Raw genomic sequence first — 13571 nt, forward strand, 5'->3', positions numbered from 1 at the left:
GTCCAATTCACTGGTGTTGATTCTACCAATTTCACTTTTCTTCTCTGCAGTATGAAAAATTCCACTGAAAAGATCTGCTTTGTATGTAAGTCGCTCGATAAACAGTTTTCTCAAATAATACATTTAAGACAACTAAGAAGGTTCAAGCTGTTTACCTGTCTCAATTTCTCTGTATCAGCCTGGGACATGTTGACAGTGTTCTGCGTGTCGGTGACCCCTGAGGTGGGTACGGGTCCGGGAAGCTGGGAGACGCTGGAGAACTGCTGGCCTTGCGGAGTCATGGGCGTGTTGGAAGGTGCCCCAAAGCTCCCCTCAGACCCAGGCCGTGGCTGATCAGCAACATCATGGGCAACCTGACTTGTTCCAAAAGCGTCAGGCTGCGGTCTCGGAGTCATGGGAGGCTGATCGTAGGGGTCACGGGGAGCAGATGGGGAAACGCGGCTAAAAGCGTCTGAAAGACCAGGACCAGGCGGCCTGGGAGTCTGGGAACAAGCATCAGGCGGCCTCACCAGAGGGCCAGGTACGGCTGCTCCTCGATTATGTGCTTGCAGGAAAGGATCCTGGTTTGGCATGAGGGCCGGTCTTATCGAGGACCTAGTAAAACCCTCTGAAATCCTTGGCCGTGGTGCTGCTGGTGTTTGCGAGTAAGGAACAGACATTCCAGGTCTTGGGGTTCCAGGAGGATGAGCATATGGGTCAGGATGCCTCTGACTGGCTGCAGATGTAGTAAACAAGTCTGCTTGTGCAGACGGCCGTGGGGTGGGCGGCTGCTGACTATATGGATCCATCGTGGTGGGCCGGGGAGTTCCAGGAGGTTGAGAATAGGGGTCTGGGTTGGAGCGAGACGTTCCTGGGGGCTGGGAATAGGAATCTACAACAGGTCGTGGAGTTCCTGGAGGCTGGGAATAGGGGTCCTGAGATGTTGGCCTTGATATGGGTCCAGGCTGGGAAAAAGCCCTCGAGGGATGGGAGAAAGATTCATTCATTGCCGGATGTGGGGTGAGGGGAGGCTGGCTATAGGGATCACTGGACTGGTTATGAGAAAAGCTGTCTACAGGTCGTGGTGTCAACGTGGGCCTTTCATAAGGGTCGATGGACAATCGCCTTGGTGCCTGGGACACTGGCCCGTAAGGATCCTGGGAGGGAGGAGGGGGCTGCATCGGAGCTTTAAAAGGGCCGGGACCACCGTCGAGAGGAGCAGGTGTCAACAAGGGTCGAGCATACGGGTCAGGGATCCGCTGTCTCTGAAATGCATCTGTCCGAGGAGATGGTTTGGGGAAGTGGTCACTGGTGCCAGGGGCGAGAGGGCCTTGTGAGGTCTGGTCCGAAAGGGCAGGAGACCGGGGCAGGCCGACGGGCTTAGGAAATGGCTCTGTCAGCACAGGCCGAGGGGTGTCTGGAGGCTTTGCGTAGGGGTCACTGCCGGCGGCACACACCTCTCGGACCGGCGATGGCCGACTGGCCGCAGCCTCACCCATCTGAGGCAGCCTGGAGGCCGACGGCAGCGGCCCACAGCTCTCTGCCAGCACAGCATTTCTTCTGGGAAAGCCGTGGCCCCCGGGAGGCGGCCGTGGGGTACCCACCATTTTCGCGTAAGGGTCCATTGGAGACGGTGGTCGAGAGTTGGATGATCCAGGGGCAAACACCTGTGGGGATGGGGGCTGAGAAGGCTGAGCCTGAGACAGACTCTCCTGCAGGGACAGGCGCGAGGGCACGGGGGGAGGCGGGGGAGCTTGCGGCTTCACAAACACATCATCTGAGGGGGCAGGGGCAGGGGTGCTGGGCAGCGGCTTTGGAAACAGGTCCTTGTGGAATGACTGGGCAGGAGACAGACTTCCACTGCCGGCCTGCGGGGTCAGGGGGCTCTGGATCCCACTACTGGGCGTGTCTGAGCCGGACTGGCCCATCGCAGGCTGAGAGCCGAGCTGCTGCTGCTGCTGCTGCTGCTGCTGCTGCTGCTGCTGCTGCTGCTCGCTCTTCACCTGCTCCAGCTTCTGCGTGGCTTCGATCTTAGCCTGCTGCTTGCTTTTCTGACGCATTTGCTGTTTAAACACGAAAACAAGCCTATGTTTAAGGAAGAATATAGTCCCCCGTGGGGTGAGGTGGGGGCAACAGAAAATGTGTCTGTTGTCATCAGTTTCCAGATTGCTCCCGTATTAAATTATAAATTCCTAAAGAGGGGAGACAGTTATTCACCAGAGCATACTAATGTCCACAGAAGAATATTGTTTATAATATTTACTATAACTTCCCAAAGTCAACATAAATACATTTTACTGAAAAAAGGAAAGCCTATTTTTAATCAGATTTTTATATTCTAGAAAGAACTGTATCTAAAATGATGACATAAATAGCTCTTCTCTCAAAGACCAAAAAAACCAACTTAAAAAGTCAATTCTTAAAAATAAACCCAAAAGACACACACCTGTCTGAACTTCCATTCCTGTTCATGTTCGGATTCTCTTTGCTTTAGTGGATCTTTAAAAAGATCTGAATCGATGCGAGAGCTGGGATCGATGCTGTCTTGCTGTTGCTGCCTTTTCATGGAATCATTTGACATCTGTACTTTATTAATGCGTAAAGCAGCTCTGTTATCTCTGGCTTTTTGCTTTGAAAAAAGGAGAAGAAGATTATCTCCCAGTATATGTAAAAATTAGAAAAACTATGACAAACTTTATCATACCAAAGCAAGAAAATGTTAGGTTAAATAGTTGAAATATTATCCTTGAGAACTTACAGCCTCTTACATGAAAAGATCAGACGCTACCCCAACTCCCCCCATCTTATAAGGCATGTTCCCACTGAAGACTTGTTTCCATCTCTCTATTTGAACAGGGTACAGAACCCAGGTGTAAATCTAACATTTTTCATTCCTAATTCTGATAACAAACTCCTCAAAAATGAAAAGATTAATATCTCTCTAAATTTAAAGAAAAGGAGAATACCAAATCAATTCTCCAAATCCAAAATCAGGAATTTGAAGCTTAACATTAAAAAATAAATAAAAAACCCACCATTGAGAAACATTAAAAATACTCTGCCATTACCTCTGCCAGTCAAGGGAAAACAAAACAAAGAATCATCAACACATCGCCCCAAAACAGTAATGGTTTGCTTTCTCCAAGCAGTCAGCATCACTGGCAATACATAAGCTGAAGACCAGAGCACAAAGTAGCTGCGTGTTTTTCACAACAATAATGCAGATTTAAAATGCTTGAAAATGAAAGCAAAGATTTGGATCCAGCTGACAATCTTAACTTGGCTCTTTGGGAGAAAATAATTAACCATCTGAATGGTGAATCTTATAAAACACCCTAAAAATTCTAAAAGTTCTAAAATCTTTTAGAACTAACACCCCAAAAAGATGTCCTTTTCATTATAGGGGATTGGAATGGAAAAGTAGGAAGTCAAGAAACACCTGGAGTAACAGGCAACTTTTGCCTTGGAATATGGAATGAAGCAGGGCAAAGGCTAATAGAATTTTGCCAAGAGAACGCACAGGTCATAGCAAACATCCTCTTCCAACAACACAAGAGAAGACTCTACACATGGACATCACCAGATGGTCAACACCGAAATCAGATTGATTATATTCTTTGCAGCCAAAGATGGAGAAAGTCTATACAGTCAGCAAAAACAAGACCAGGAGCTGACTATGGCTCAGATCATGAACTCCTTATTGCCAAATTCAGACTGAAATTGAAAAAAGTAGTGAAAACCACTAGACCATTCAGGTATGACCTAAATCAAATCCCTTATGATTATACAGTGGAAGTGAGAAATAGATTTAAGGGCCCAGATCTGATAGACAGAGTGCCTGATGAACTATGGAATGAAGTTCATGACATTGTACAGGAGACAGGGATCAAGACCATCCCCATGGAAAAGAAATGCAAAAAAGCAAAATGGCTGTCTGGGGAGGCCTTACAAATAGCTGTGAAGAGACGAGAAGTGAAAAGCAAAGGAGAAAAGGAAAGATATAAGTATCTGAATGCAGAGTTCCAAAGAATAGCAAGGAGAGATAAGAAAGCCTTCCTTAGCAATCAATGCAAAGAAATAGAGGCAAACAACAGAATGGGAAAGACTAGAGATCTCTTCAAGAAAATTAGAGATACCAAGGGAACATTTCATGCAAGGATGGGCTCAATAAAGGACAGAAATGGTATGGACCTAACAGAAGCAGAAGATATTAAGAAGAGGTGGCAAGAATACACAGAAGAACTGTACAAAAAAGATCTTCACGACCCAGATAATCACGATGGTGTGATCATTCACCTAGAGCCAGACATCCTGGAATGTGAAGTCAAGTGGGCCTTAGAAAGCATCACTACGAACAAAGCTAGTGGAGGTGATGGAATTCCAGTTGAGCTATTTCAAATCCTGAAAGATGATGCTGTCAAAGTGCTGCACTCAATATGCCAGCAAATTTGGAAAACTCAGCAGTGGCCATAGGACTGGAAACGGTCAGTTTTCATTCCAATCCAAAAGAAAGGCAATACCAAAGAACGCTCAAACTACCGCACAATTGCACTCATCTCACACGCTAGTAAAGTAATGCCCAAAATACTCCAAGCCAGGCTTCAGCAATACGTGAACCATGAACTTCCAGCTGTTCAATCTGGTTTTAGAAAAGGCAGAGGAACCAGAGATCAAATTGCCAACATCCACTGGATCATCGAAAAAGCAAGAGAGTTCCAGAAAAACATCTATTTCTGCTTTATTGACTATGCTAAAGCCTTTGACTGTGTGGATCACAATAAACTGTGGAAAATTCTTCAAGAGATGGGAATACCAGACCACCTGACCTGCCTCTTGAGAAACCTGTATGCAGGTCAGGAAGCAACAGTTAGAACTGGACATGGAACAACAGACTGGTTCCAAATAGGAAAAGGAGTACATTAAGGCTGTATATTGTCACCCTGCTTATTTAACTTCTATGCAGACATCATGAGAAACGCTGGGCTGGAAGAAGCACAAGCTGGAATCAAGACTGCCGGGAGAAATATCAACAACCTCAGATACGCAGATAACACCACCCTTCTGTCAGAAAGTGAAGAGGAACTAAGGAGCCTCTTGATGAAAGTGAAAGAGGAGAGTGAAGAAGCTGGCTTAAAGCTCAACATTCAGAACACTAAGATCATGGCATCTGGTCCCATCACTTCATGGGAAATAGATGGGCAAACAGTGGAAACAGTGGCAGACTTTATCTTTTTGGGCTCCAAAATCACTGCCGATGGTGATTGCAGCCATGAAATTAAAAGATGCTTACTCCTTGGAAGAAAAGTTATGACCAACCTACACAGCATATTAAAAAGCAGAGACATTACTTTGCCAACATAGGTCTGTCTAGTCAAGGCTATGGTTTTTCCAGTGGTCATGTATGGATGTGAGAGTTGGACTGTGAAGAAGGCTGAGGGCTGAAGAATTGATGCTTTTGAGCTGTGGTGTTGGAGAAGACTCTTGAGAGTCCCTTGGACTGCAAGAAGATCCAGCCAGTCCATTCTAAGGGAGATCAGCCCTGGGTGTTCTTTGGAAGGAATGATGCTAAAGCTGAAGTTCCAGTACTTTGGCCACCTCATGCAAAGAGTTGACTCATTGGAAAAGATTCTGATGCTGGGAGGGATTGGGGGCAGGAGGAGAAGGGGACAACAGAGGATGAGATGGCTGGATAGCATCACCGACTCGATGGACGTGAGTCTGAGTGAACTCCGGGAGTTGGTGATGGACAGGGAGGCCTGGCGTGCTGCGATTCATGAGGTCGCAAAGAGTTGGACACGACTGAGCGACTGAGCTGACCCGAACTGACTGAGTAATTCCTGGCAAAGTCCATATTTCAAAAACTCCTTCAAAGTGTCCAGATATGTCTCTCTTAAGATACACAAAGATTCCCCACTAAACTTCATACAAAAAGGGCTTATTGTGGAAATAACTGAGGCACATTAATGCTGTTGCAAAATTTAGTACTTTTTTGAAGAGATAAAGCAATTTAAGTGCAATGAATTAACCATGTTCTCAGAATAAGTGACTTCAAGCTTCAACATGCTGGTTCTGTTCACCAGCTTGTAAAAATGTCACCCTCTATTTTAAGACATCATGAGTGAGGAAATCACTATAAAACAAAGCTGGGTATTAGTTGTACAAGTATTCAACATAGGTTTTTTCTGCAATGGAAATTTTTTTTTATTAAACTAAGACAATGAGAGTAAGGTTCAGGTATTCTGTTTAAGGATATAACACATAGCAGCTCTGTAAATACCACATATGGTGCTCTCTCCTGTGAGCTTGCTTTTCTCCACAACTTGGCGATTTGCTTCACTCTAGTCGTCCAATCTGCAACGAAAACACACAGCATACACACTTACCCAGCCACAATAATGCCGCGTCTTAATAAAACAGTTGGTAAACTGCTAACGGTTACATCTGCCTTGCCCTTATTTTCTTTAGTGAATGCTCCGGTATTTAGTTCTCTGTACACTGCTGAGTTCCTGGTACACAACAGGGTAAACATATCTCTGAATGCAGTGCTACCTCACTAACAATCTCACCTGCAGAGCTGAAGTTTTTACATCAAAGTTCTAAGCAGCCAAGATAAAGTTAAGCCAGACATAATAAATTCCTTCAACTATGTAAGATGCTAACGGAACCAAAGCTAAAAGTTTTGGAAAACATCTATACATAAGACAAGTCTATCACGTTGACCAAAAGGAAGTAACCAGTATTAAAAATAAGCATCAGTATTTGCTTACACACTGACAGGAGAAAGCAGTGATTTCAGCCTGTGTCAGGACAGGTTGAAACCGAAACTGAAGTTTGGGTGCGATCAACAGTCAGCAACACATGTACAAACGGTCCTGTCCATATTTAGAAAGAGAGAGCTTCAACAAAGCCAGTGACAAAGGCAGTCAGCTGAGAGGCCAACAGGCGTAACATGATATTTCATGATTTCTAGAATCGCACAGTACATCTATTACAGAAAATTACTTTTTAAAAAGAAATCCTATAGCGTCAATCTAAGGACAATTTATACTGACGTTTTAAGTGACTTAACAGACCTTTCTAAGCAGGAAAAGGAAGTGTGATTAAAAAAAAATAACTTGAAAAACGTGTATATTGGTTTAACATTAAACCATTGATTTATCAGCATTAAACCACTGATTTCTATTGTTAGATAAGGTAGCATTTATTTCTATACATGATGAATAAAGTACTACAAGGCGTCCAAAGCAAAAAAGCACATAAAAGACAGAGATCATCCATAAGAAAATCCACTTCTAGGTACCCTTCTAGTAATTTAAAAGGACCGTTATGTTGACAGCTGGGAAACATTTCAAGACAAAGCTTAAATGTCCTTTTCAAATCCTGGTTTGTCTTGCAACATTAACTCAAGATAATAAATCAACAATTGCTCACAAATATTCTGTCAGTGACATTTCGTTAATCCAAATGTTTCGTTCTCCAGTTAATAAGAATGTTCAAATAAAATGGTAACACTGCACCATCTGCTTTTTTCAAACAGGTTGGACAGTTGGGGAGAAGGGGAAATAATGAGTTAGTTTCCATGTGAGTAATACTTAGAACTGGGTCTAATTTAGCCTATCTTAATACTTCTGATTAGATAATAAGTTTCTAGTCTAGGAAATTTTCTTTTTTTAGAACTATGCGTGTAACACAATACTGACTTCCATGTATTTAAGAAGACTGCTAAGAGCTACAGTCATTTCATTAACTGAAATTAACTCTGAGGAAATAGAAGATGGGTACAGGGCTTAGGACGAAGAAAATGCAAAAGATGTCTCTAGGTATCTAGGGAATCTTCACGTTACACAGTCACGCTAGGTAAGAACTGATGGTGATACCGGGCCCTCTAGTGTAGGGAAGCAAAAACCCAAGAGCCTGTCAGCACACGTGTGGGGAAGCCAGTCAAACGGAAAGCTGTGACGTATCCATGACTTACCTGGGAATTCTTCCTTCAGGTTGGGGAAATTGATATTCGTGTAGAGAACTGGAGCTACTGTTGCCATTTCACCCAGGGCCTCCTCCTTCTCCCACTTGAGAGTGCTCCTCTGGGCATTTGACATCGTGTCATTCTCTCCCTCCACAGGGGGAGCCGATGATGTCCATGAGTTGGTAGGATCACCCGCCAATGGATTAAATGCCGGATTTTTATCCCTGCCAAATGATAAACAACTTTACTTCATAAACACAGAATAGCTTTCGAAGTACTATGGTCAAATACACTTTCATTAAACCCACAGCTACAATGTTTGATGGGTTTTAGCAAAGATCACCATGATTTTAAGACACTAACACTTGTCACAGTAAGTCAGACTGATAAACACCTATATAACAGAAATGATTTATGTTTCCATATAAAGTCAAGGCTTTTAAATACCTGGTATCAGCATAGGGGGATTGTGCTACGGCAGAGAAAGTTCCCAGTCCACTTCCGGGAGGTAAAGCATTGTGCGGGAGGTTAGGACTGGGTCCAATGAGGCCGTTCATGAGTGGCATCCGTGAAAAGACATCTTCAAAGAAGAAAGCATATTATTCAAAAATAATTTAAAAGTAGCAGGAATATTTCTCAATAAAAATCTGTAATACTACTCAAAAGCAGAATTTCCCCCCAATATTATACTGTAAAATATTGCTTAAAGAGTGACTTTTGGCTATAAAATTTTGAAATATTTCTCTATAATTCTGTTTACTTCATCATGGTATGATGGGAGTAGCATGCGTTTTGAAGTCTGATGTCCTAGGCTTGAATCTTCATTCTGCTACTTGTGAGAAGCAGAATCAATCACTATTTCTATAAAATGAAGGTATTCTGTCATATATGTAACTGGCATACTGTATGTGCAGTTTTCAGCACAGTGCCTACTACGCAGTAAGTATCCAGCACATATGAGCTCTAAGAAAAAAAATCAATCTCAAGAAATGACAGTTAGGTTTTATCAAATCCTCTTCTTCACTCAAAATTTATGAACAGATATTCCATATACAAATAAAAATCCCACCTATTATTCTTAAATTGGCACTTTTTCTCTAAAGTAGTTGGGAACAAGCAATATTGCACCTACCATGATAAATTAGATGATTACTGTTAAAAATATGTAATTTTTTTTTAACCTAATTTTCACTACTTGGAGTTTCAGGCACCGAGTCCCTTTTAACTCGCATTCCATCACCTTCATATCTTCTTTCCTCAGAGACATAAGGCAAACCATAATAAGACCACCTTGTGTTTCCCCAAACTCTGCACAAACACAGAACTCCAACCCTTATTGTGATTGTCTGTTTTCCTAAACTATTTGGTAGTAAGTCAACTGTCCTTAGCCAAGCAATTTTCCAGCCAAAAAAAAAAAAGGGCACACACAAAAAACACCTTTTTTGGGTGTATCTTCAAAAATCCCTTCCATAAACTTACAGTGGTAATCATTTCATGATGTAAGGTAAACTGTTTGCTATATACTTGAAACTACAGACAGCTGTATGTCAATTATCTCTCAATAAAACTGTAAGAGGGGAAGAAAACGCCTCCAACTTAGAGACACACTTTCAAGTAATAAATACATGGCCTCTACTGACAATTGTAACACTCAGAACAGCACTGAAGATCCATACCTGTATCACCAGTTAGTTATGCAAACAAAAATCAGTCATGAGGTTAGCACAACGACAGGGCACTCCTAACCTGATCACTCGCCAAATGGTTAGAAAGAAGAATAACCACAAGTGCCTTGCCCACAACACGCTCTGCACCACAGAATGTCCGGTCAGCTAAACCTGATCCTCCATTACAACTCTCAAGCTCCTGTCTGAGGACGCTGGGGCTGAACGTCCACAGATCTTCAGGGTCTGTCTCAGGGGGCACTGGTCCTGGAAACACCCACCATCAGGTTAGGGCTCCTCCTGCAGAACGGCAGGGTGGCCCACTGGTTTGGGACTCCACAACAGCCAAGTGTCTGAGGACACTGAAATTCACTCCAAGCATTAGATTTAAGGAGCAAGATTTCTGCATTCATTCCAAGTAGAATGCTACCTCTATTTTCATCTTAAGAGAAAAGGAGGTTCCACTAAGCAATGTATTTCACTGAAAAATATCAAGTGTCTTGCATGTAATTAGGCTAAACCAGAGCTCCCTTTCTGGCCCTGAGAACGGGAGCAGTCCCGTGGCACTCTACCAGCACTGACGACTGTGCCCGCAACACAATCGTACTGGAAGGTTATGTAACAACAACAGCTATTGCCTGTTAGCCTGGCCCTGTACTAAGGGCTTTACATGCATTAATTAACTCACTGGTCCTCACACCAACTCCATGGAATGGGTTATTATGTGTAGTGACATTTATGCAAAAAAGAAAAAAGAAAGACCCAGAGAGATTAAATAGCCTGTTGTTGCTGTACACATAAATAAATGTAAAGCATTTTTTCTTTATTATGATTTTAATTAGGAGGTGGTCTCCACCCGCTACCCCGTACCTCTCCAGTTTACCATTATCTGGTCATACTAGCATCTTTTTCAAAACGTGGTTAAGAACTGATTGAAAAGTTACTTCATGTAACCTCCATTTAAAGTGATTTCAAGTTACTCTCAGTCTTCCTGCAACTTCCCTTCTCCACTTTCTGACCTGTGTAACTGCCAGCACACCACGCTCTGCCCTCCTCTCCGCTCCTACCAGGCTGCTCCACTAAGGATCACGACAGCCTTGTCTGACCCAAGGGAACAACACACCACCTTTCTCTCTACTTGGCCTTACAGACTGTGTCACGAGCATCGCCGCTAAGACCCTACCTCGCACTCAGGGTCTCCACCTCCGTTTTTCACTTTCATCCAGCCCTCAAAAGAGGGAAAGAAAAGGAGCATGCAATTTTATACGAATATGAACCAGCTGTGAAGCATGTAATTTATTACATTCACTTAAAAAGAGTTCAAGATTCTACATTCTACTGAAGTATATTCTCTTAAGAAATCTTACCCTTCTGATCACTAAACAGACAAGTCCTAAGCTTTTATCTACAGCTATGAACAACTGCAAATGCCTGTAAGTCAGAACAATGCATATGCTCATTTCTAACAAAGTAAAAACGGCCTAAAACTAAGTTCATTACATCTCCACCTCTCTCCTCTACAACACACACACATTCTGTCTCTTTCTCCTTTGTTCCATGTTTCAAGTTTACAGCACGACTGATTATCTTCTAGGCCAGCCTGACATATATACAGTCCAGTTCAGTTTCTTTCCTTTCTCCTTACATCGTACACCCAATTGGTAGCACAATCCTACTTATGATAACATTGCTGTCTATCAAATCCATCTCCTCCTTTCAGTTACTACTGCATATATTCACATGGAACCCAATTTTTCATTCAGTCCCAACTGAAATAAACTAATTAATATACAACTCTTCCCATCCCAAATCCACTTCCAATATTAACACCAGAGCTACTTTGCCAAAACATGTGACTCATCAGATCATTTCACTGGTGTGAGGTCTCCAAAGGCTGGAGGAAAAAAGGCCAACTGCCAATGCCTAGCTGTCCAGACAAAATCTAGCCCCAGCGTCGCACTTTCTAATCTGGCCTCCTTAAACCGTCCCTTTTACCTCTCCTCCTTTGCTCTGGGATGGAGCAGAGCTGCCATTCCTAAATAGGCACATGTCTCCCTGCATGTGATCTGAAGATATCTTATCCTTAAGTTATTATTCTTTCAAACACAAATGCGGAAATCTCAGAGACTCTTACAGCTCTGCTTGAATTATGCTCACTATAATGGACATGAGTTTGAGCAAACTCTAGGAGATAGTGAAGGACAAGGAAGTCTGGCATGCTACAGTCCATGGGGTTGCAAAGAGACACAACTGAGTGACTGAACCACGGCAACAACAACAGAAATGAGTTGTCTACCTGAAAGTCTACAATACTACAATTATAAACTCTGGTGGGTGGTCAGCCTTTGTCATTTCTGAGCTACACGTAAGCACCTAGCCAAAACCCACCTCCTCTCCAAGTAAACATCAACCTCCCTCATCCTCAGTATCTTATTAAACATGAGACTGCACACTGAAATGATTTAAACAATGATCATAAAACCTTTTTATAAAGGAATACATTTTTAACTGATTTGATTTTTGAAATACTTCTAGTTTCAGAAAACTTGGAGACAGTTGCTTTTATTTTTATATGCTACAAAGAGAAACACGGAAGAGTTCTTAATGATTAAGAAAGCGTATGGGAACAATTATGTCAAGAAGCGCTTATGAATCTGTTTCATCCAAATGTAAATCACATTTGGTCTAGCAAACATCGTGGTAAATTGATGTTTAGCGGCTAAAACTGGTAGAAACTAAAACATTTCAATTATGTGCCTTATAGAAATGTTCGTGTATACACAAAATTTGTGGCCAAGGTAACATTAAATTATCTGCGCTTTTCAGCACTTACACAAATACAGTGTATGAAATAAAAGCATCATCATAAATCATTCAGTTCAGTATAGAATCAAAAAGCAGTGACAACAGGATAGAGAGAGAGGACCTGATAGTTCAATTATCAAGAATACAGTCTGAAGCAGTATCTCCTTATCTATGCCCACAAAATTTTGATCCTAGCCTATCAGATTTCAGCTCTTCAAAAAGAGGGAGAAAGGAAAGCCTGAACTTTGTTCTGCAACTAGTTACAAATAGGTAGAAGAAAGTGTGTTAAACAAAATAGGCAAATTTCCTATTTGCCTATAGGAAGTAGGAATTTCAGTCGACAGTGGTAGAAAGGGCACCGATTTACCCTCCAAGAATTTACTGAGGCCATGTTCTGTGGCAGGTATACAGCAAAGGCAGTGGTGACTCTAGTCTTCAAGGAGCTCACCATCGCAGGGAAACCCGTAATGCCCCAAATGGGCGTTTATGTTTGCACCACACACTACGAATGGAAAGCCTGGGGGGGGAGTGTGGGCGTGGAGACTTGCTGACCACAGAGGGAGTGACTGAGACTCAGACCAGATGGATGAGTCCAAGGCAGCCGGCGAGGGCTGAGCAGTTCTCGGAACATTTCTGCGGGAACGACTGAGGAAAGGTGACACGGGACCAGGACAGGGACAGGGAAGGAGGTGGGCACTGTTAACAGGGGCACTGCCAGTGAAGTGGGCAAAAGAATTCTGACCATAGAGTGAGCCGCTGCATTCCCGGGAAAGGCGGGGAGGCGGGGGTGTGACTGAGAGGAATTCAGAGGCTGGTCCTACCCCACCACTGCAAAAGAGGACCCTCTCTTGTCAAGTCTGTGTGCGTGGTGACCGAGAGGCATGTGAAGGCCGACGCGACGCGAGGGGGCACAGGCGGCAGGGCCGTACTTACGACACTTGTCTAGAGGCGACGTACCCTGGCCGTGCACGGGCAGCAGCTGGGGCGCAGGGGGTGGTGGCGGCTGCGGCACAGGGGGCGGCGGCGCAGCGGCAGGACTGAGCACCGCGGTAAACAAGTCCTCCACATCCTTGCCCCCGAGCTCTAGGAGACACAACGACAATGAGCACGGTTAAGAGACTACGAGAGCCAGAGCACAGGGAGTATATTTCCATCAA

At 43.5% G+C, this 13571-nt stretch overlaps 1 protein-coding gene across 1 annotated transcript in view; it reads right to left on the reverse strand.

The window, feature by feature from the left end:
• Nucleotides 1–13571, reverse strand: part of KMT2C (lysine methyltransferase 2C) — a 257369-nt gene that overhangs the window by 40672 nt on the left and 203126 nt on the right. Inside the window, exons 31-36 of the mRNA XM_068973381.1 lie at nt 13372–13497; nt 8393–8525; nt 7955–8169; nt 6257–6330; nt 2426–2608; nt 156–2042 (exon numbers count right to left, since the gene is read on the reverse strand). Coding sequence (XP_068829482.1) covers nt 156–2042; nt 2426–2608; nt 6257–6330; nt 7955–8169; nt 8393–8525; nt 13372–13497 — 2618 coding nt within the window. The remainder of the gene's footprint in view (nt 1–155; nt 2043–2425; nt 2609–6256; nt 6331–7954; nt 8170–8392; nt 8526–13371; nt 13498–13571) is intronic.

This window comes from Capricornis sumatraensis, chromosome 5 (assembly GCF_032405125.1).
Source record: "Capricornis sumatraensis isolate serow.1 chromosome 5, serow.2, whole genome shotgun sequence".
Classification (NCBI taxonomy): Eukaryota; Metazoa; Chordata; class Mammalia; order Artiodactyla; family Bovidae; genus Capricornis; species Capricornis sumatraensis.